This window comes from Dipodomys spectabilis, unplaced genomic scaffold (genome assembly GCF_019054845.1).
Source record: "Dipodomys spectabilis isolate Male_0828 unplaced genomic scaffold, ASM1905484v1 ptg000034l, whole genome shotgun sequence".
NCBI lineage: Eukaryota > Metazoa > Chordata > Mammalia > Rodentia > Heteromyidae > Dipodomys > Dipodomys spectabilis.
In genome coordinates this window covers 11,340,451-11,364,575 of record NW_024870711.1, presented here as the reverse complement: position 1 = coordinate 11,364,575, position 24,125 = coordinate 11,340,451, and the positions used below count along the sequence as shown (strand labels likewise).

At 55.8% G+C, this 24,125-nt stretch overlaps 1 protein-coding gene across 1 annotated transcript in view; it reads right to left on the bottom strand.

Moving 5' to 3' along the window:
* Positions 1-24,125, bottom strand: part of Dpp6 (dipeptidyl peptidase like 6) — a 456,045-nt gene that overhangs the window by 70,852 nt on the left and 361,068 nt on the right. Inside the window, exon 8 of the mRNA XM_042677192.1 lies at positions 19,790-19,910. Coding sequence (XP_042533126.1) covers positions 19,790-19,910 — 121 coding nt within the window. The remainder of the gene's footprint in view (positions 1-19,789; positions 19,911-24,125) is intronic.

The following is a 24,125-nucleotide window of genomic DNA, read 5'->3' as shown; positions in this document are numbered from 1 at the left end:
CACCTGTGAGACCCTCTGTCACCTGTGAGGTCCTCTGTCACCTGTGAGATCCTCTGTCACCTGTGAGATCCTGTCACCTGTGAGACCCTCTGTCACCTGTGAGATCCTGTCACCTGTGAGACCCTCTGTCACCTGTGAGATCCTGTCACCTGTGAGACCCTCTGTCACCTGTGAGATCCTCTGTCACCTGTGAGATCCTCTGTCACCTGTGAGGTCCTCTGTCACCTGTGAGACCCTCTGTCACCTGTGAGACCCTCTGTCACCTGTGAGGTCCTCTGTCACCTGTGAGATCCTCTGTCACCTGTGAGATCCCCTGTCACCTGTGAGACCCTCTGTCACCTGTGAGATCCTGTCACCTGTGAGACCCTCTGTCACCTGTGAGGTCCTCTGTCACCTGTGAGATCCTGTCACCTGTGAGGTCCTCTGTCACCTGTGAGACCCTCTGTCACCTGTGAGGTCCTCTGTCACCTGTGAGACCCTCTGTTACCTGTGAGGTCCTCTGTCACCTGTGAGGTCCTCTGTCACCTGTGAGACCCTCTGTCACCTGTGAGACCCTCTGTCACCTGTGAGACCCTCTGTTACCTGTGAGATCCTGTCACCTGTGAGACCCTCTGTCACCTGTGAGACCCTCTGTCACCTGTGAGATCCTGTCACCTGTGAGACCCTCTGTCACCTGTGAGGTCCTCTGTCACCTGTGAGGTCCTCTGTCACCTGTGAGGTCCTCTGTCACCTGTGAGACCCTCTGTTACCTGTGAGATCCTGTCACCTGTGAGACCCCCTGTCACCTGTGAGACTCCCTGTTACCTGTAAGACCCCTGTCACCTGTGAGATCCTCTGTCACCTGTGAGATCCTCTGTCACCTGTGAGGTCCTCTGTCACCTGTGAGGTCCTCTGTCACCTGTGAGACCCTCTGTCACCTGTGAGACCCTCTGTCACCTGTGAGGTCCTCTGTCACCTGTGAGACCCTCTGTCACCTGTGAGATCCTGTCACCTGTAAGACCCTCTGTCACCTGTGAGGTCCTCTGTCACCTGTGAGATCCTGTCACCTGTGAGGTCCTCTGTCACCTGTGAGATCCCCTGTCACCTGTGAGGTCCCCTGTCACCTGTGAGGTCCTCTGTCACCTGTGAGACCCTCTGTCACCTGTGAGATCCTCTGTCACCTGTGAGGTCCCCTATCACCTGTGAGGTCCTCTGTCACCTGTGAGGTCCTCTGTCACCTGTGAGACCCCCTGTCACCTGTGAGGTCCTCTGTCACCTGTGAGACCCTCTGTCACCTGTGAGGTCCTCTGTCACCTGTGAGGTCCTCTGTCACCTGTGAGGTCCTCTGTCACCTGTGAGACCCTCTGTCACCTGTGAGACCCTCTGTCACCTGTGAGGTCCTCTGTCACCTGTGAGGTCCTCTGTCACCTGTGAGGTCCTCTGTCACCTGTGAGACCCTCTGTCACCTGTGAGACCCTCTGTCACCTGTGAGGTCCTCTGTCACCTGTGAGGTCCTGTCACCTGTGAGGTCCTCTGTCACCTGTGAGGTCCTCTGTCACCTGTGAGACCCTCTGTCACCTGTGAGGTCCCCTGTCACCTGTGAGGTCCCCTGTCACCTGTGAGGTCCTCTGTCACCTGTGAGACCCTCTGTCACCTGTGAGACCCTCTGTCACCTGTGAGACCCTCTGTCACCTGTGAGACCCTCTGTCACCTGTGAGGTCCTCTGTCACCTGTGAGACCCTCTGTCACCTGTGAGATCCTGTCACCTGTGAGACCCTCTGTCACCTGTGAGGTCCTCTGTCACCTGTGAGATCCTGTCACCTGTGAGGTCCTCTGTCACCTGTGAGATCCCCTGTCACCTGTGAGGTCCCCTGTCACCTGTGAGGTCCTCTGTCACCTGTGAGGTCCTCTGTCACCTGTGAGATCCTCTGTCACCTGTGAGGTCCCCTATCACCTGTGAGGTCCTCTGTCACCTGTGAGGTCCTCTGTCACCTGTGAGACCCTCTGTCACCTGTGAGACCCTCTGTCACCTGTGAGACCCCCTGTCACCTGTGAGGTCCTCTGTCACCTGTGAGACCCTCTGTCACCTGTGAGGTCCTCTGTCACCTGTGAGGTCCTGTCACCTGTGAGGTCCTCTGTCACCTGTGAGGTCCTCTGTCACCTGTGAGACCCTCTGTCACCTGTGAGGTCCTCTGTCACCTGTGAGGTCCCCTATCACCTGTGAGGTCCTCTGTCACCTGTGAGACCCTCTGTCACCTGTGAGACCCTCTGTCACCTGTGAGACCCTCTGTCACCTGTGAGACCCTCTGTCACCTGTGAGACCCTCTGTCACCTGTGAGGTCCTCTGTCACCTGTGAGACCCTCTGTCACCTGTGAGATCCTGTCACCTGTGAGACCCTCTGTCACCTGTGAGGTCCTCTGTCACCTGTGAGATCCTGTCACCTGTGAGGTCCTCTGTCACCTGTGAGATCCCCTGTCACCTGTGAGGTCCTCTGTCACCTGTGAGATCCTGTCACCTGTGAGACCCTCTGTCACCTGTGAGATCCTCTGTCACCTGTGAGGTCCCCTATCACCTGTGAGGTCCTCTGTCACCTGTGAGGTCCTCTGTCACCTGTGAGACCCTCTGTCACCTGTGAGACCCTCTGTCACCTGTGAGATCCTCTGTCACCTGTGAGATCCCCTGTCACCTGTGAGGTCCTCTGTCACCTGTGAGACCCTCTGTCACCTGTGAGGTCCTCTGTCACCTGTGAGGTCCTCTGTCACCTGTGAGATCCTGTCACCTGTGAGACGCTCTGTCACCTGTGAGGTCCTCTGTCACCTGTGAGGTCCTCTGTCACCTGTGAGACCCTCTGTCACCTGTGAGGTCCTCTGTCACCTGTGAGGTCCTCTGTCACCTGTGAGATCCCCTGTCACCTGTGAGGTCCTCTGTCACCTGTGAGGTCCTCTGTAACCTGTGAGGTCCTCTGTCACCTGTGAGACCCTCTGTCACCTGTGAGACCCTCTGTCACCTGTGAGGTCCTCTGTCACCTGTGAGGTCCTCTGTCACCTGTGAGATCCTGTCACCTGTGAGACCCTCTGTCACCTGTGAGGTCCTCTGTAACCTGTGAGATCCTCTGTCACCTGTGAGATCCTCTGTCACCTGTGAGACCCTCTGTCACCTGTGAGATCCTCTGTCACCTGTGAGATCCTCTGTCACCTGTGAGACCCTCTGTCACCTGTGAGGTCCTCTGTCACCTGTGAGATCCTCTGTCACCTGTGAGATCCCCTGTCACCTGTGAGATCCTCTGTCACCTGTGAGACCCTCTGTCACCTGTGAGATCCTCTGTCACCTGTGAGATCCTCTGTCACCTGTGAGGTCCTCTGTCACCTGTGAGATCCTCTGTCACCTGTGAGACCCTCTGTCACCTGTGAGGTCCTCTGTCACCTGTGAGACCCCCTGTCACCTGTGAGGTCCTCTGTCACCTGTGAGACCTCTGTCACCTGTGAGACCCTCTGTCACCTGTGAGACCCTCTGTCACCTGTGAGGTCCTCTGTCACCTGTGAGGTCCTCTGTCACCTGTGAGACCCTCTGTCACCTGTGAGACCCTCTGTTACCTGTGAGGTCCTCTGTCACCTGTGAGGTCCCCTGTCACCTGTGAGGTCCTCTGTCACCTGTGAGATCCTCTGTCACCTGTGAGACCCTCTGTCACCTGTGAGGTCCTGTCCCCTGTGAGACCCCCTGTCACCTGTGAGATCCTCTGTCACCTGTGAGATCCCCTGTCACCTGTGAGACCCTCTGTCACCTGTGAGGTCCTCTGTCACCTGTGAGACCCTCTGTCACCTGTGAGATCCTGTCACCTGTGAGGTCCTCTGTCACCTGTGAGACCTCTGTCACCTGTGAGACCCTCTGTCACCTGTGAGGTCCTCTGTCACCTGTGAGGTCCTCTGTCACCTGTGAGGTCCTCTGTCACCTGTGAGATCCTCTGTCACCTGTGAGGTCCTCTGTCACCTGTGAGGTCCTCTGTCACCTGTGAGATCCTCTGTCACCTGTGAGGTCCTCTGTCACCTGTGAGGTCCCCTGTAACCATGAGGTTCTGTCACCTGTGAGAGCCTATGTCAATGTGGGGCCCTCTGTCAAAGTGGGGTCCTCTGGAGATGCAGCACTGGACTGTGGAGCCTCGGGATTCTGGAAGCCGTGACAGCCCAGCCTCTCCCCCAGGCCAGGATGGGACGTGGGGCCCAGCTCTGCCTCACTGTGCTGCCTGTTCCATCTGCGAGATTGGGCCCCTGATTCCCACAGGCGGTACCACAGTCTCGGGTGCCCACCTGGAGCGTTTTGGGTGCTCATGCGCAGAGAGCGGTCCGGGAAGGTAAGAGACAAGGAGAACGCAGCAGGCCTGGCCCCGGGCTTGTGGTTTTCCATCCTTAGCAGCCAGAAGAGTGGCTTTCAGGTGTGAGTTTAGAAGGAGGTGAGCCAGATGTGTCACCCGATGTGCCATTCACCGCTTGCGCGGCACAGCGAGGAACAGATGCCAGCAGACGGGCTGGTGGGAAACAGGCCCTCTGCTGTGCGCAGGGTTGGGCTGGAGGGAGAGCCCAGGAGAAATGGCTGGGAAAGAGCAAGATGGCACGGGGCCATGGGAGGAGCCGAGTCCCACTGATGGCAACCAGGAGACCTGCCGCCTTCCAGAGTCCAGGGCCCACTCCGGAAAACCCCAACTCAGGCTGCAAAGGAAGAGGTGCTGGAAAGCCCTGAAGAGAACAAGGGTCCCTTCCTTCTCTCCCGAGACCAGAGAGAGGACTCATGTCCCCAGCCTGGTACCCACACGCCAACCCCACCCTCACACTTGGAGGGGGGCCGAGGGTCCTGGCTCAGTTCTGCCTGCCTGTTCCCAACCCATTTCCAGACCCGCTCTTAGACTAGAAGGAAAGTGGGCTGCCAGGGCTAGACCAGTGCAGGTGAAGGAGGGCCCGCGTGTGCGGGGAGCCTGCGGGAACCGCGAAGGCCTGGAGCTGGGCCAGGAACACTTGATTCCATCAGCCATCAGCAGAGCGTTGCCACTGCTCAGAGAATCTGGGTTCAGGAAAAACCACTGCTGTGGATGACAAGATCTGATGCTGAAACAGAATTTCAGACCAGTCTACTCTGCTCAGGGATGATGAGCGTCCAGCGCATGCACGCGCACATGTGTGTATGAGGATAGAAGGGGGGGGAGAGACAGAGGGGGGAAGGGAGATCAGTCTCCTTCAGTTCCAGCCGTGGGGAGATGGGTCGTATGTGACAAGGCCAGCTGTAAAACCCGGATAGCTTGGGTTTATTTTCCTTAACTCTCCCATTAGTACACTGTTCCTTGGTGCTTTTAAAAAATTCTTGCAGGATGTGGGTTGCTCATTAAGGAGAATTTATAATTAAGTGTGAGACGCTAAGGGGAAAGGGAGAGATCCTGACACTAGCATTGTTATGGGCGGCTCCGTTCTGCAGTCCGCTGGCTCCTGGTCCAATGAGGTGGCCGTTTAAACGACACGCTCCAAGTGGAGTTGAAGAGCAGAGATGTGCACACAGGAACACAAAAAGAGCCCCTCTCTTTCACCAACTAAATTAATCACACGTACTCTTTCTTGGAGCACAATGCAGAGCTCTCCTTCCTGCACAAGCACCACAGCTCAGGAGCACGGAGGAGTCCACTCCCCTTCACCTCCTGGATCACTGCAGCGTCAGAAGGAAGGGACGTGCGGGAGCATTTGCTAGTTGATGACGGCTCAGCCCGGGAGGCGGGGCTTCCCTTCCCTTGTCAACATCATTATTTGCAGCGCAGTCATTTACGTGTGTGAAACTGCACCAAGGGCAAATCCAAGAGTTAACGGTCTGCACTGGAGGTGATGAGGGTCAAGTGCCCCCAGGGGAATCTTCCCATCTTGGCTGCTCAGTCCTATGGATGGAGAGGCAGCTCCGATCTCCTCCTTGGATGTGGAGGGAGGGAGGAAGGCTTTCTCTGGTGTGGCGTGAGCTGAGCTGCAGGCAGCATGGGGGAGGCTGTGCGCCAGCACAGACACAGGGCCAGGCTGGCTCCTGGGATGGGAGTCGGGGTGGGGTGCAGACAGGGAGGGTCCAGCCCCCTTTCCTGTAGAAAATTACCACGCCAATACCACATCCTGTTTAAACATGACTGATGAGCTGGGAGTGGTGGCTCATGCCTGTAACTGTAGCTACCCGGGGAGGCGGTATGCAAGAGGGTGTCAGAGATAGGAGAGGACCACAGAGCACAGCCTGGGCAAAATGTCTGCGAGATGCTACCTCAGCCAATAAAGAGCCTGGAGGAGGCGGGTGGCGCACACCTGCCCTCTGACTACACAGGCTTGTCAACAGGAGGACCGTGTCCAGGCAGGCCTGAGCACACACACAAGACCCTAAAACACCGCAAAGGGAATGACTGAAGGCATGAGGCAGTACGGCCTGCCAGGAAGCACAAAACCCTGAGTCTATAACCCCAACACCACCTAAGCCAAACCAACCAACCCAGCCTGGCAGAGAGCAAGCGCCGGCCTCCGCCCTGTGTGACACGAGCCGTGCCTGGGGTTGCGGGTACTCTACTTCTTACGACCGGTCTCCTGAAGTAACGCAAAGGCCATGAGGGAGCAAGTGATAATGCATCACAGCCCCTCCTGCTGGGCGAGGGGCTGCCGCCACGAGAACAGCATGAGGACTCAGAGCCACGGTGTGCGAGTGCCGGCTCCGCACCTGCTGTGACGTTCATGGGCTCCACAAGGCCAGCACTGCCATGCCCAGGCTGCAGATGAAGAAGCCAAGGGCCCGCAGGTGGGTGGTGGGTGTCTGGCCTGGCCTCACAGTGCCCGTGAGGTAGAATGCCACCGCCGTTGCGTGGCAATGCCTGCACCCAGCGCCCTTTCTGCTCCCACACCCACACCGGATGCTTCACTGCCAAGTTATGGGGAGCCAGTGCAATCCTGGGGTTCACACCATCCAAAGAGCTGATGGTTTCAGATCTCCAGATGGCAAGTAGAAATGAAGTGGTAAGGCGCTGATTATAAGTTGTCTCTGTAATAAACTGAGATGAGATAAACTGGAGTAGACTGGCTGGGGAGGAGACTCGGCTGAGGCGTCGATGTCCCTGCAAAGCGGGATTTGTCTCACTTCCTCAGGTCTATCCTAGAAACCGTGCAGACAGTTCCAGGTCCTGCAAAGCCCTCCGGGGAATGGCGTCCCTCCCGTCTTAAGGGAACTTGCGTCTGAGTCAGAGGGGCTCCTGGGGACTGGTCTCCTGTCTCTGCAGGACGCGCATCTCCAAGCGAGACGCTGGAATTTGGTGGCATTTTGCAGGATCAGATAGTTCTCTAGTGGCTCCAGAGAATCTTCTGTTTGTTTTGTGAGATAGCTGGCAGAGAACTTCAACTTAAGTTTTTACAGTGAGAAGCAACACTCACTCGGTTTCTCCTTTGCCCCCAAATCTAAGCGGGGCACCAATGGAACCATTCTATGGTCAGCTTTCTCCTGAGGCTCTTTGGCCAATTGTGATCTGAAGCAAAGAAAAGGAAGTCATCCTGGCTGCTGGGATTACAGCACTCTAGGTCTTAAATCAACCCAGGCGGATATTTCTAGGAGTGTGGACGAGCAGCCTGGTACCTGGAGTGGGGTTTCCAAAGCAGCATGTTGGGGCTTGGTACTCAACAAGCCCCTCACCCACCACCCCTGGGGATTGAGGGATCGGCACTGCATTTGAACCCGCGGCCGCCCTGCCTTTCTCATGTGGGGACCCAGGCAGGAGACGCTGGAGGTCCTGTGGGGACTCCCACACCTTCACAGTGTGTTTTGGGATATAAGGGTCTATGACATGTCTTCCCATGAACTCAGGATCTGGCTCTGCCACACCCCAGAGTACCAGACATTGGCCTGTCTGCTACACCACACTCCATCCCGCAACTCGGGCCGTCACTCACAGAGAATCAGTCTGGGTAATGTCAGTGCTGCAGGCCTTTTAATGAGACAAGAGATGGATCAAAATGGATTCCAGCCAGTGGGCTTCAGGCCATCCCACAGGACCCGGCTCCTCGGGTTCAGATGGTAGCTGTGCCTGGCTTGGCTACTTCACTGCGGAGGTATTTGGAGGGCGGAAAAAAAAATGAGTCAAAGCACCCTGAGAAAACTGGGTTCCAGAAAATTGCGAGGGACATAAATAACATGCCCGATAGATCTGTACTCGGAAATAAATGGCCTCATTCTAAATACAGAGAAATCTTATTTATTCCTGCTGGCATCTGCCACCTTTTCCCCGCCACTAAATATTTTATCCGAGGTGCCGAAAGCAGAATTTAATGGGGGGTTAAAAAAGAAATCAGCGCACGTCAAGCCAGAAGGCGAATGGAGCTTTCACCTCGCGAGGCTCACAGACTGGCTCTCTAATCAGCGCTGTATTATTTGCATATCACACACTGTGGAAGGCTCATTATCATCACAGAGCACCGCACAGTCCCACAAATCGCCTCCCTGGGAGCTGTGCCGGAGGTCTGCTCCTGAGCCTGCCCAGCCGGCCACCAGGTGGCAGTGTCCCTGATCACTGTGCCTTCTGGAAGGAAGCCAGGGCTCTGGGTTGGGTCTTCCATAGCTTGGCTCCGAGTGTGCAGATTTTCAGCTGTCACCATCCTGGCTGTCCTCGCAGAGCTTCTTGAGAGCTCTAATTTCCTGGCCTCCTTCTCTCACATGGATGTGGGGGGTGGTGACAGACTTCTCTCTCCCACCCTAGAGGAATGTACCAGGAGTGGCTTCTGAGAACCAGGGGTCCGTGGCTTGTCAGATATCACCTGGAGAATCAAAGGCTGGTGGAGAGCTGGCAGCAGAACTGCCTGCTGTGCTGGGAATGGTAGACGCACTCCTGGGGGACCATGCTCTGACACTGGTCCACAGGGGACGGCGATGTGAAATTCCATCAGAGCCCAAAGCAACAGCAACCCTGGCGCTGTGAACCTGCAGGCCTGCCAATGTTGTTCAAGGAAATCCATGGCCCCCTCCTGCTGCGTTGTCTGCCGGGGACATCTCTTCCTGTTTTCTGTTTCCTGTTCTTGCACAGTCTCAATCCAAAGTAGCTAAGGCCTGGCACTAGCTAAGGTCAGGTCCAGCAGCTGGAAAAGTCCCGTCACCCTTTCTCTTTTGTTTGGACCAAGACTGGGACTCAAATGGGGTATCTGATGCTTTTGCTCACTGGCAGGAGCCCTACCACCTGCACCAGGGCTCCAACCCCTTCGCCCTTTGCTGGAAGGTCCCTTAGCTGTCTCCGCTTCCCTCCTCAGTTTCACTTCTGATGATCAGTGATGAGAAGCAGCAGGTATCTGTCCCGACCCGCAGGACGTCAGTGAGGGCAGTGAACCTAAGTTAGAAGGAATGAAGGGACAAGAGACACGAAGAATGACAGCAAGACAAGGATTCTGATCAAGCTGCCAATTTTTATTTTTCACACAAGGGTATTTATATGTTTGGACTTAGGGCGTGGTGAAAAGGTGGTCTTTAGTAGCTGCAGGATGTTTACTTAGGGCAGGATGAGGGTCGGATTCTGTAAACTCAGCCTCAAGATGTTCCAGTGAGATAGTCAAGCCTATTATGTTGAGAGACTCAACTTTTGGCTCCAGACAGGTATCTTCGCGGACTCAGTGCAACAGATGGAGGCATGGAGATCCCTGGCAGGGAGCTGGCATCCCCATGCACAGAGACAAGATGGCAAGGTCTGGAAGCAGTCATGGAGCTGCCTGAGAGGGGAGCACCCAGCTTCCACCGGGGTTCAGCCAGTTCAGCAACAGGGCTCACTGCTCTCCAACCACCATCCTTTATTTCTTCCTCTGTTTCCCCTGAATGAGCATCATGTCCGAGCAAGGTCATCCAAGGACACGTCCTGAAGCTGCCAAGGACACCTTCGTTTGGCCGAGGTGTGAGGATTCTGTTGTGTTGAGTCTTTGGGAGGCAGAGACATCAAGTGTTGGTGTCAGCCTTGTGTCCCTAAGTCCCCGAGGCCCTTGAGGTCCCCAATCTCCTAGCTGTGCAGTTTGGGGGCTAACTGAGGCCAGAGCCATAGAACAGAGCTAGGAAGGGCAAGGCAGACCCTGGGGGGCACTGACCACTGTGCCACACTCCAGGGCAATGTGGGAAGATGGAGGCTCATCCACACCAGGGCAGACCGACTGTTCCCAGGGATGGCACAGTGGCTGATGTGGGGGACAGCCACAGGCCCTCTCGTTAGCTCCCCTCTCCCAGCTCTTCTAGAAGATTCTGTCTGAGGAGGAGCTTTTGTTAGTCACACCTCATAGGACTTTAGGCAGATCTGAAACTTTATAAAGACAGAAGTAAAAAGAGTTTGGGAAATAAGTGCTGGCAATACAAGAAAAGGAAAAAAAAAAGGACAAAATTTTACCTTTTAAAATAATTCTTGAATTAATGGGTTTAGTTTTCTATAGCATTCATTTCTACAGTCTTGGTTAAGAATGTTTCATTTTGCGAGAAAATTATACCTCTAATTAGGGTGTGATCAAATATCATCTTGAGGAAGTGGTGCTGTGGCTCAAGAGGTAGAGCTGAAGAGCTGAACAGCAGAGGGACAGTGCCCAGGCCCAGAGTTCAAGCCCCATGACAGACAAACAAAAACAAAAGAAGCAAATAGCATCTTGAAAGCTTCTTGAAGGTGGAGCCAAGTGTCACAGTGTCTTGGTGTCCCATGAGGGAACTGACAGCGTGAGTTCTGGAGAGAACAGAGCCCCCACAACACAAAGCGAGAGAGGCAGAAGTTGCTTTAGACGGCCGTGCTGGCTTCCTTCCCAGCGGGCTTGACCTCCCACCATTCCATGTCTTCTCTTCGGCCGCCTCCCTCCTCCCTCCCACCTTCACGTCATCAAGTGTTCGTGCTGTGCCGTGCTGCAAGTCCACAGGGCTGAACCTGAGGAGGGCCCTTGGCAGAGACTGGAGTCACAACTCCCACATCAGGGGACCGCGTGGGCCAGCACAGGCTCTGGATATCCTCCTGGGACACAGCTTGTTTGCTCTGAGAGTTTCTCATGTCTCCTCCCTGTCAAGGGACACAAGAGTGGCCACGTGGCGGTGGATGAAACGTCACTGTTAGTGGAAACCCCGGCTGAGGTGACAGCCCAAAGTCTGAACAGACCAAAACCGAGTGGTGGGGAGCAGAAGAGCTGTGGATCTAAAGCTCATCAGGCCTGGTGACAGAGAGCCCTGGCCTCCTCTGCGGGGCGATACCTCCCAGGGTGCCCTGTGGGAATTATGCTTGGGTGATCGCTACTATAGGCTTGGTGTTCACACAGCTGCTTGTTTTATTTCCTTTAACAAATAGGGTGTCAAGAGACAGAAAGAACACAGCACTGGATAAAATACTTCCTCCTTCTTGGGCAGTTCTGAGGTACAGGTGGTCTCTGCCTAGATGGGCCTTGACTTTGCATCGGATGGACAGCTGCCTTGACTCTTCATTGAGTAAACATCTGTCTAGACTTTGCATTGGATGGACATCTGTCTAGACTTTGCATTGGATGGACATCTGTCTGGACTTTGCATTGGATGGACATCTGCCTTGGTTTTGCATTGGATGGACATCTGTCTGTACTTTGCATTGGATGGACATCTGCCTTGGTTTTGAATTGGATGGACATCTGTCTAGACTTTGCATTGGATGGACATCTGCCTTGGTTTTGCATTGGATGGACATCTGTCTAGACTTTGCATTAGACGGACCATCTGCCTTGGTTTTGCATTGGATGGACATCTGTCTAGACTTTGCATTGGATGGACATCTGCCTTGACTTTGCATTGGATGGACATCTGCCTTGGTTTTGCATTGGATGGACATCTGTCTAGACTTTGCATTAGACGAACCATCTGCCTTGGTTTTGCATTGGATGGACATCTGTCTAGACTTTGCATTGAATGGACATCTGTCAGGACTTTGCATTGGATGGACATCTGTCTGTACTTTGCATTGGATGGACATCTGTCTGGACTTTGCATTGGATGGACATCTGCCTTGACCTTGCATTCGATGGACATCTGCCTTGACTTTGCATTGGATGGACATCTGCCTTGACTTTGCATTGGATGGACATCTGTCTGGACTTTGCATTGGATGGACATCTGCCTTGACTTTGCATTGGATGGACATCTGTCTGGACTTTGCATTGGATGGACATCTGCCTTGACTTTGCATTGGATGGACATCTGCCTTGACTTTGCATTGGATGGACATCTGTCTGGACTTTGCATTGGATGGACATCTGTCTGGACTTTGCATTGGATGGACATCTGTCTGTACTTTGCATTGGATGGATAGTCATCTGGACTTTGCATTGGATGGACATCTGTCTGTACTTTGCATTGGATGGATAGTCATCTGGACTTTGCATTGTTGAATGGACATCTGTCTGTACTTTGCAGTGGATGGACAGCTGTCTGGACTTTGCATTAGATGGACAGCTGTCTGGACCTTGCATTGGATGGACAGCCGTCTGGGAATGCTAGCCATAGTTTGCAACAGGGTCACCAGGGCTATAGGACTGTACTGAGAATCATGAACTTGTACAGTTGGAGGTGACAGCAGGCCCATGTGTCTAACTTCCCACCCCAAGTGGCATCACTCAGGGTGACCTGGGAGAGCAGGGTGACATTTCCAGGACACTGAACACTATTGGTTAAAAGATGAGTGAGAAAGAAACAGGCCTGGAATCTGCCTCCTCTTTAGTCCTAGTTCCTACAACAAAGGGCCTCTGGTGTGCTGAAGCTGCTCTGTCCTCGGCTGACCTCTGCAAGGACACTTCCTCACAGAAAGCGAGACAAATAATGCAAATGTTACAGAAAAAGGAAAAGGAGGAATGGTGGAGGGAGGGACAAAGGGAAGGAGAGGGAGACAGAGAAGCTAAATGATGCCTATGCGCTGCCCTCTGAGCTGAGCTTCCCAAGAGCTTGTTTTTTTGGTTTCCTGATGGCCACTGCTGTGTCTGAACTTCCCACCATGCACATCAGAGACAGAAACAACAGAGGCAACTCGAAAGCCACAGCTCCAATAGCCATGCACATATCTGAACATTATACCCAGTGTATAATGTTCCCAGTGTATTACCGCAACATATTTTAACTATGACAGCTGAGTGGGGAGCTGTGGGATGGGCAGATGTAAATCTGCATTGATCTTTCTGTGTGGTTCATTACTGAGTGAGGGCCCTGAACCAGCAGTTGATGAACCCAACCAAGAATCCATATTCCAGCAGGTCCGACACTCCAAAAGTAATTCCAGTACTGTTCTTGAGATGTATTTCCCAAGGATTAAGAAAAGCTGCACAAGAGGTATGAATTACCCACTCCTTGGCAAAAGGACGGAGGGTCATACATTCTCCATTGACCTCTAAGAGTTCAACGGTCATTGCTACTTGATAGGAGACTGTTAAGGATGGTGCAGATTGGCTTTGGTCTATGTATAACAGACATAAAAAATACAGCTAGCACATCGCAGGCCAGTGTGCGACACAGGGCACAAAACAGAAATGTTCACTGCACCATCAGTTTAAATTTCCAGCACACGAGTTATGTGTAAGATGCTACCCAGGGAGTGTTTTTCCCTCATGGATTGTAAATGTCTTGCTTTTTCTGCAAATGGGCAAGGAAAGACTATTAGAAACAATTCCACAAACACCCCTGTTCTTTTGTTTCCCTGTGAAAGCATGCTTTCTTCCATCTTTTTCCATTTTTAAAATCCTCAAATTACAAAGCATGCAACAACACTGAAGAAGTTATTGAGTAACTCAAATGAATCCACTAGGGCTCACCTGCACCTTTGCAGGACGAGGAAAGCACAGTGTCACGAGGGTGGACTCTTCCAGAGATGCTTTGAGAAACAGAAGAGCACAGCGGAAGGGGCCTCCCTCCAGCTGCTGCATGGCCTCCAGGCAGAGGTGTGAAGCCCAGCAGCCCCACATGAGGCGGAACGGACACCGCAGGCCCGGGCCTGGTGCTCACTGGGGAGCACGTGAGTGTGGCTGAGGAGAATGAGCCCCATTGATGACCACACTCCATGGACACCCTCCCTGGCATCTGAATGCACCCTGAGGGCCGCCCCAAACCTCAACTGCCACTGCCAGTAAAATGATCTCGCTGGACAGCGACACACTCAACTCCTCCACACCTGCTCCTGTGCACAGTGACCCCTCACCTCCTCCACACCTGCTCCTGTGCACAGTGACCCCTCACCTCCTCCACACCTGCTCCTGTGCACAGTGACCCCTCACCTCCTCCACACCTGCTCCTGCACACAGTGACCCCTCACCTCCTCCACACCTGCTCCTGTGCAGTGACCCCTCACCTCCACACCTGCTCCTGTGCAGTGACCCCTCACCTCCTCTACACCTGCTCCTGTGCAGTGACCCCTCACCTCCTCCACACCTGCCCCTGTGCACAGTGACCCCTCACCTCCTCCACACCTGCTCCTGTGCACAGTGACCCCCTCACCTCCTCCACACCTGCTCCTGTACAGTGACCCCTCACCTCCTCCACACCTGCTCCTGTGCACAGTGACCCCTCACCTCCTCCACACCTGCTCCTGTGCACAGTGACCCCTCACCTCCACACCTGCTCCTGTGCACAGTGACCCCTCACCTCCTCCACACCTGCTCCTGTGCACAGTGACCCCTAACCTCCTCCACACCTGCTCCTGTGCACAGTGACCCCTCACCTCCTCTACACCTGCTCCTGTGCACAGTGACCCCTCACCTCCTCCACACCTGCTCCTGTGCACAGTGACCCCTCACCTCCTCCACACCTGCTCCTGTGCACAGTGACCCCTCACCTCCTCCACACCTGCTCCTGTGCACAGTGACCCCTCACCTCCTCCACACCTGCTCCTGTGCACAGTGACCCCTCACCTCCTCCACACCTGCTCCTGTACACAGTGACCCCTCACCTCCTCCACACCTGCTCCTGTGCACAGTGACCCCTCACCTCCTCCACACCTGCTCCTGTGCAGTGACCCCTCACCTCCTCCACACCTGCTCCTGTGCACAGTGACCCCTCACCTCCTCCACACCTGCTCCTGTACACAGTGACCCCTCACCTCCTCCACACCTGCTCCTGTGCACAGTGACCCCTCACCTCCTCCACACATGCCCCTGTGCACAGTGACCCCTCACCTCCTCCACACCTGCTCCTGCGCACAGTGACCCCTCACCTCCTCCACACCTGCTCCTGTACACAGTGACCCCTCACCTCCTCTACACCTGCTCCTGTGCAGTGACCCCTCACCTCCTCCACACCTGCTCCTGTGCACAGTGACCCCTCACCTCCTCCACACCTGCTCCTGTACAGTGACCCCTCACCTCCTCCACACCTGCTCCTGTGCACAGTGACCCCTCACCTCCTCCACACATGCCCCTGTGCACAGTGACCCCTCACCTCCTCCACACCTGCTCCTGTGCACAGTGACCCTTCACCTCCTCTACACCTGCTCCTGTGCACAGTGACCCCTCACCTCCTCCACACCTGCTCCTGTGCACAGTGACCCCTCACCTCCTCCACACCTGCTCCTGCGCACAGTGACCCCTCACCTCCTCCACACCTGCTCCTGTGCACAGTGACCCCTCACCTCCTCCACACCTGCTCCTGTACACAGTGACCCCTCACCTCCTCCACACCTGCTCCTGTGCACAGTGACCCCTCACCTCCTCCACACCTGCTCCTGTACAGTGACCCCTCACCTCCTCCACACCTGCTCCTGTGCAGTGACCCCTCACCTCCTCCACACCTGCTCCTGTGCACAGTGACCCCTCACCTCCTCCACACCTGCTCCTGTACAGTGACCCCTCACCTCCTCCACACCTGCTCCTGTTCACAGTGACCCCTCACCTCCTCCACACCTGCTCCTGTGCACAGTGACCCCTCACCTCCTCCACACCTGCTCCTGTGCAGTGACCCCTCACCTCCTCCACACCTGCTCCTGTGCAGTGACCCCTCACCTCCTCCACACCTGCTCCTGTGCACAGTGACCCCTCACCTCCTCCACACCTGCTCCTGTACAGTGACCCCTCACCTCCTCCACACCTGCTCCTGTGCACAGTGACCCCTCACCTCCTCCACACATGCCCCTGTGCACAGTGACCCCTCACCTCCTCCACACCTGCTCCTGTGCACAGTGACCCTTCACCTCCTCTACACCTGCTCCTGTGCAGTGACCCCTCACCTCCTCCACACCTGCTCCTGTGCACAGTGACCCCTCACCTCCTCCACACCTGCTCCTGTACAGTGACCCCTCACCTCCTCCACACCTGCTCCTGTGCAGTGACCCCTCACCTCCTCCACACCTGCTCCTGTGCACAGTGACCCCTCACCTCCTCCACACCTGCTCCTGTACAGTGACCCCTCACCTCCTCCACACCTGCTCCTGTGCACAGTGACCCCTCACCTCCTCCACACCTGCTCCTGTGCACAGTGACCCCTCACCTCCTCCACACCTGCTCCTGTGCAGTGACCCCTCACCTCCTCCACACCTGCTCCTGTGCAGTGACCCCTCACCTCCTCCACACCTGCTCCTGTGGCAGTGACCCCTCACCTCCTCCACACCTGCTCCTGTGCACAGTGACCCCTCACCTCCTCCACACCTGCTCCTGTACAGTGACCCCTCACCTCCTCCACACCTGCTCCTGTGCACAGTGACCCCTCACCTCCTCCACACCTGCTCCTGTACAGTGACCCCTCACCTCCTCCACACCTGCTCCTGTACACAGTGATCCCTCACCTCCTCCACACCTGCTCCTGTGCAGTGACCCCTCACCTCCTCTACACCTGCTCCTGTGCACAGTGACCCCTCACCTCCTCCACACCTGCTCCTGTGCACAGTGACCCCTCACCTCCTCCACATCTGCTCCTGTGCAGTGACCCCTCACCTCTTCCACACCTGCTCCTGTACAGTGACCCCTCACCTCCTCCACACCTGCTCCTGTGCACAGTGACCCCTCACCTCCTCCACACCTGCTCCTGTGCACAGTGATCCCTCACCTCCTCCACACCTGCTCCTGTGCACAGTGACCCCTCACCTCCTCCACATCTGCTCCTGTGCAGTGACCCCTCACCTCCTCTACACCTGCTCCTGTGCAGTGACCCCTCACCTCCTCTCCACATGCTCCTGTGCACAGTGACCCCTCACCTCCTCCACACCTGCTCCTGTGCACAGTGACCCCTCACCTCCACACCTGCTCCTGTACACAGTGACCCCTCACCTCCTCTACACCTGTTCCTGTGCACAGTGACCCCTAACCTCCTCCACACCTGCTCCTGTGCACAGTGACCCCTAACCTCCTCCACACCTGCTCCTGTGCACAGTGACCCCTCACCTCCTTCACACCTGCTCCTGTGCACAGTGACCCCTCACCTCCTCCACACCTGCTCCTGTGCACAGTGACCCCTCACCTCCTTCATACCTGCTCCTGAGAGCTTTTGAAGCTCTGGAACAGTCAGGGTTTCAATTCAACCCAGGTGTCATCATAGCAGACCAGATTGTCAGTGAATTCCCCGAATTCCCTGCAGGGCATCTTTTCCATCCTCCCTGCCATGCCAGCCCAATGGCCCATGCCATGCTCAGCAAACGGCTCTGCAGGTTCACTGAAGCCTGGCCCTCCATCAGCACTTCAGCTGGGCTGGGTTGAGTGCCTGGATGCCTGAAATGCCCTAAGCCAGCTGGCTTCCAGAGGGTGGGCCTCGCACGCCATGCCTCATCTTCTGCACGTGCCTCTGCAGGCAAGCTTCAGTATCGAGGTGTGAGGCTGGCAGCTTCACCGGACTATGACTGACTTGAAAGTCTCATGATTAAGAAAAGGATGAAAATAATCTAGTGATACTTGATAAACCAAGAGCGATTGGAAAATGTAACCTGTTCTATAACCATGGTGACAAAGAACCCTGTTGGAAAGTGCAGGGATGACCACGCTTTGTCCCTAAGTGCACACGGTCAGGGTCTATGCAATCGTCAGCCTTGCACAAAAGCACCCATTCAAACACTCAACCAAAAACACCCCTTGTCCTGACTTTAGTTTGTGGCCAGCCGACTTTAGCAAAACTTCAAGCAGTGCATGGTACATCAAACTATCCTCATGCTCCTATTAAAACCACAGCTCTGTGTAAGAATGCAACCTCTGCTTGGAGGAATGAGGATGTGTACTTGGCAGATGAATCTTGTCTCCAGTCACCCTGGCCTGGGCCATGGTCTCTGTCTAGAATGCCGCCAAGACAGATGCCACCCAGCTGACAGCCAGAACAGGCCATCCTGGGGATTGGAGACCATGGCGGGGGGGGGGGGGGGGGGGGGGGGGGGGGGGGGAGGGGAGCGGAGTGGGCCATCCTGGTGCTCCGCTCCCCTCACTGTAGGCTGCCCCTAGTGGACAGGGAGTGGTAGAGAGGTAGGAGCTCCCTGCTCCCTACCTCTTCTCTCTCCGTGTCTCCAATACCCTGCCATGTTCAATATGTCTGTGCCTCTCCTTGGGAAACAAAACAGATCAATAGAGCACTTTGCTACCACTAAACACAAGGTCTGACTGCGGCGGCTCCTTCCCATTTAATACAGCTGAGCTGCTCCAACCAACCTGCCCAGATTCAGGCTCTCTGCAGAGGCATTCAGGCTGCTCCTTACATACCCACTTCCCTTAAAGGAACAGTCTGGAAATAAAAGTTAAGTCGCTGACTAGGCAAAAGCAACCCTCAAAGTATATTTTCCAGATATTAAAAAAGAAGCAAGCTTCTTCAGGGCTCCCAAGTTCTGAAGTCTAAGCATCAACAGAGAGAACCTACTAGCATACACAACTAAGCAGATTAAGCTGGCCGGTTGCTGTCTTACCACATCTGCATAATTTCTCACAAAGGCCTAGAAGGACAAAAGGGCACTGTCAATGGGTTTGCTAAAGTGAAAGCTTAACCTGAATGGCAAAGCAATGCTCTTCTGTGTTACTAAGAAGACGCTCCAGAAGATGCTTTGAATGGCAAAGCAATGTTCTTCTGTGTGTTACTAAGAAGACGCTGAAGAAGATGTTTTGAATCTCCTGGTTATGGATTGCAAAGGAGAGTTGAGTCAGGACTCGGGCTCTTGTTGGTGTGGCCCTGTGGTAGCTCAGCCTGCATGGCCCTGGGAATTGCGTGGCCTGCAGGGCGGGGTGGGGATGGAGTGAGGGGCTCCTACCCCATGGCTCTGGGGGCTGCCTGGGGGCCTTGACCTTGGCCTTAAAAATAAGTAACAGTGACTATTCTGGTCACACTGATTGCTACTACTGTAACTATTACTTTGAAGTAACGAACACAGCAGCACCCTCTTCCCACCCCAGACCACAGTGGATGTAGCTGTGCACTTGCTGAATGCATTCCACTCGCCCTCTGGTGATCTGTGGATAGATGGAGGGCACAGCGGGCCTCCCCTACCTACAGAGCAGGTGCAGAGTTTTGGAGTGAAGTTACCAAGACCCTGTGGCTGGGCGGGGTCTCTTCTGGCCCCTGTGACCACACAGTCTTCCCTGAGAACACTCATTGTTCCTATCTGCAGCCCGACATAGGACCCCAGCCACGTGCTGATTCAGCCATGTGTGGATACCAGCCACACACTGGGCCTCTGCCACGCACTTCAGCCATGTACTGACCCCAGCCACTCATCAACCCCAGCCAACGCACCCACCTGGCCATGTACCAGCCCAGCCACACACCAAGTCCCAGACAGACAGACACAGAGCCTCAGCCATGTGCAGTCCCCCGCCCCATCCCCCGCCCAGCTGCTCGCAGCTCCCTCCTGGCTGCAGCGCGGCCACCCACTACCTTCGTAGAGCCAGTCGCTGAGGCCGTTGTAGATCACACCCTCCTTCCCTGTGGAGACCACGCGGATGGCCTGCCTCCCCACGTGTGCGCGGTAGTAGATGTTGTTCTCGAAGATGAAAATCTATTTGGAAAGGAAGAAAAGGTGGTGGGTCAGACAGAAGCTCCAAAACCACAACCCTCACAGCATTTCACCCCCCATTTCCATCCTTGGCACAGAGGTGCCGGCAGGGCCATCGGCGGCCATTCGGACTGACCATGCTCCAGTCCCGCACAGCTCACCAGACACCACTGCTATTTAGCAGCCTAACACCCAAATGTCCACTGTTTGACACCCGTGTCCGCTCCTCCAGGCACTTCAGCATCCATCTGGCCAGAGGAATGTGGTCTGTGCCCGGGAATCTGAGTTCACCCCGTGCTGGCTCATCACGGTGTGGTACAGTTGTGTGCTGGCCGCCACACACCATCTGGCAAACAGGTCAGATGTGGACCAGGATGGTGGCTGGCATGGAGGTGCTGGGGCCTGGCAGCACGGCCTCCTCTGGCCTCCCTCACAGAGGCTCAGAGAAGCAGTTCTCTGTGCCCATGTGCACAGCTCACCGGACAGAGTGCATGCCCTGTCAGCACCCCCAGCCCTTCCATTGTCCTGATGGGAACTCTGTCCCTACCTCCCCCTGCCCCGCCCCCACCATCCCACTTCCTGTCTCTGTGGGTTTCGAACACTGTAGGTGGTTTGATTTTTTTAATGTTGAAAGGGCCTCTCCAGGTAGCCCAGGCTGGCCTGGAGCTTGTAATCCTCCTGCCCCAGTTCTCAAGTGCTGCGATTACAGGCAGGAACTACCACGCACTGAGGTCCTTCATCTGAAGTAAGCAGGAACACACAGCACCTGTCATTTTGTGACTACGTATTCCACTCAAGGGTCCCTCCTGTTACAGAAGGCGTCTGGGGGAAACTGTTTTCTGGGGGTGACTGACAGCTAAGAAGTGGTCTCACTCTGATGGAAAGGCAGAGAGAATGCTGGGGGGTGGGGATGGAGACCATGCTTCCTGCACACCCTCGTGTCAGGAGGAGAAGGCAGGGCGGAGGCTGAGTGGCCCAGAGCCACACACAGGAAAGGTGTGCCAGCAGCCCGGGACCCCTGTGGGAGGACCAGGAAACCGGGCCAGAAGCTCAGCTGTGGCCTCTGGCGGGTGAATGGCTAGGGGCAGCAGCCTTCTGCCCTCACCTGAGGCAGCTGGGGTGGACAGGGAGGCAGGGATGCTGGCTGGACACTAGGGGAAGCCCATGTCCAGAGGAGCAAGCAGAGACTGGAGCTGATGTGTGCAAAGGGGTGAAGCTGTTTCTCGGCCACTCTACTGGAAGCCCACCACAGGGCTGAGCAGTAAGGTCACATACTGGGCTTCTAGCTCTCCCTGTCTGGGGCCTCCATGCTCGAGGCCCTTGGATTTCATGCAGAACAGCTCACCCAAAGAGCTGTAAAAAATTCATGGCCTGATCTGCTGTCTACCAGCCCGACCTAGAGGGAACTCTGAGCCTCAGGGATGGGTCCCCAGTACCTGTCTTTAAAAAGAAATCTCTGGATGCTGGGTGCTGGTGGCTCACACCTGTAATCCTAGCTACTGAGGAGGCTGAGATCTGAGGATCACGGTTCAAAGCCAGCCCAGGCAGAAAAGTCCGTGAGACTCTTATCTCCAATAAACCACTAGAAAACCAGAAGTGGCGCTGTGGCTCAAGCAGTAGAGTGCTCACCTTGAGCTGAAGAGCTGAGGGACAGTGTTCAGGCCCAGAGTTCAAGCCCCATGACCAACAAGAAAAAAAAAACAAAAACCTCTGGTGGTGCTAGTGTGCAATCAAAGTTAAGACTCAGTGGTCCAGGGACCAGCCACACCCCTGCAGCCTGCACCTGAGAATCAGCCTAAGCAGGATGTGCTTTCTCAGCTACAGGCACCTCAACGCTGTGACCTGAGCACCCCAGTTCCCCACCTGCAACCCTGCAGGTTCCTGGGAACACGCGGCTGGGTTGTTGAGTTGTCGGTCATTTTTGCAAAATGCAAAATGCACCACATCTACAGACATTGTTATAAGATGAGAATATGACCAGGTGGTTTTTGTTTTTTTTTTGAAAGAACTAGAAAAAAATACTGCTGGTGTTATTGAAACGTCTATTGTAATAAGGTGTTTTGTGCAATGCAAGAAAAAGCACAAATGGAATGTTTTACGTAGGAAACAGGACGGGCCGCTTCCCCAGGTTTCAAGGAAGGCTTTGGAACCACCACGGCAGATTAGTTTTCTGCTCAGGCTGCCTGCACTAGAAAGGAGCTGGAAAACTGCAAACAAGGATGCATTCTGGTTTAATTTCAGTGCCTGGTAAAATGGGTGTGCCCAAGTATGCGAGGTCTTCCTAAAGTTTAGCCTCTTTTATATATTCTAACCCTGCCAGGGATTTTTGAGTCAAGTCAGGTGGTAGCCAATTAATAGCTGTGAGTGAAACACGTGGTGGGCAATCCTAAGTCCATTTCCATGCTGGTGTTATGTGCAATGAAAGGAAGATGAAAGCCAGCGGAAAGACTGGCTCCCAACGAGCGGCTGCACGTTTCCCGGTCCGTTCTGCATTCTGATGGGGATGTCTGGGCAGAGGGTGGGGCCGCTGAGCTGGAAGCCGGGAGACAGCGAGGGCGCAGTGCTGGAAGCCGGGAGACAGGAAGTGCGGGCGCAGTGTAGGGAGCTGGGGACAGGAAGCGCGGGCGCAGTGTAGGGAGCTGGGGACAGGAAGCGCGGGCGCAGGGTAGGGAGCCGTTGGACAGGAAGCGCGGGCGCAGGGTAGGGAGCCATTGGACAGGAAGCGCAGGCGCAGGGTAGGGAGCTGGGGACAGGAAGCGCGGGCGCAGTGTAGGGAGCTGGGGACAGGAAGCGCGGGCGCAGTGTAGGGAGCCGTTGGACAGGAAGCGCGGGCGCAGTGTAGGGAGCTGGGGACAGGAAGCGCGGGCGCAGGGTAGGGAGCTGGGGACAGGAAGCGCGGGCGCAGGGTAGGGAGCTGGGGACAGGAAGCGCGGGCGCAGGGTAGGGAGCCATTGGACAGGAAGCGCGGGCGCAGGGTAGGGAGCTGGGGACAGGAAGCGCGGGCGCAGGGTAGGGAGCTGGGGACAGGAAGCGCGGGCGCAGGGTAGGGAGCTGGGGACAGGAAGCACGGGCGCAGGGTAGGGAGCTGGGAGCCGGGAGGCCGGAAGCGCGGGCGCAGGGTAGGGAGCTGGGAGCCGGGAGGCCGGAAGCGCGGGCGCAGAGCCGCGCAGCACCCTTTCATCCACCATGCGTGTGCCCAGGTCTCAGGGTCTGGCCCTGCCGCGTCCCCAGGAAGTGGCCGTCACGCGGTCTTGTGGACACAAGCGCCCACCGGGGCCTTCCCCGGGCCTCACCTCGCGCACACGGTCGCTGAGTCGGCACGGGGGAGCGGAGCGGCCTTCCCTTCCCCGCTCACCTCGAATGGCCGGCCCACACCCGCATTTGCGCATGCGCTGCCCGCCTCGTGCCCGCCTCGTGCTCGCAGACCAGTCTCCGCCTTCGAGGGCAGCGCCTGGGGAGCTCTCCTGGGGAGAGCTTCGCCCAGGAGCTGTGGCAGCAGTCACCCTTGGTCCCGCACCCTTCCTCGGCGGGGTCATCTGGGCACCCTTTTTACACTTCCACTGTCTGATCACGCCCCGCGCGGGAGAGCCCCGTGGACCTCCGAGTGGCCAGGTCTGCAGAGCTGGGCTCGGGGTTCTGATCCCCGTCACCCCGCCTCCCGTCCCCTCCCCCGGGAGCCCGTGGGATTGTGGGCAGGCGAGCCTCCGCGGGCCAGCCCGGGCCCTCCTCCCTGCGCGGTCCCTGCACTTGCCAACCACCTAGCTTTGCTTCCTCTCCTGCACCCCATGTCTCCTGTTGACGCCCTTCCCTCGTGCGCAGGGACGTAAGTGGACACACAGATCAGGTCTGGCCTGTTGCCTGCGTGTTGCCTGGCCTGTCTCCTCCTTGGCCGAGGCCGTTTTCCTTCCTCCATCTCCCGAGGTCTTAAGTGCTCCACTGCCCTTACACCAGAAGGCTGGGACCGCACAGGTTTCTAGAAAGTCCAGCGCTGCCCCAAAACCAAATGCCCATTCAGACCAAACATGGAACAGAGGCCACGAAACAAAGCACGTGGACGGGGCCAGGGTCCCCGGGCCTCTGTCTTTACAGCATGCACCGCACTTTCGTGAGTCTGAATACTTCTGACTGAATACAACGCACACACCCCTGGCTGCAGTAAATGCTGTGGAAGTTCAATGACAATTCTCTAGAGGAAGGGATCTTCCAATCCATTTCCTT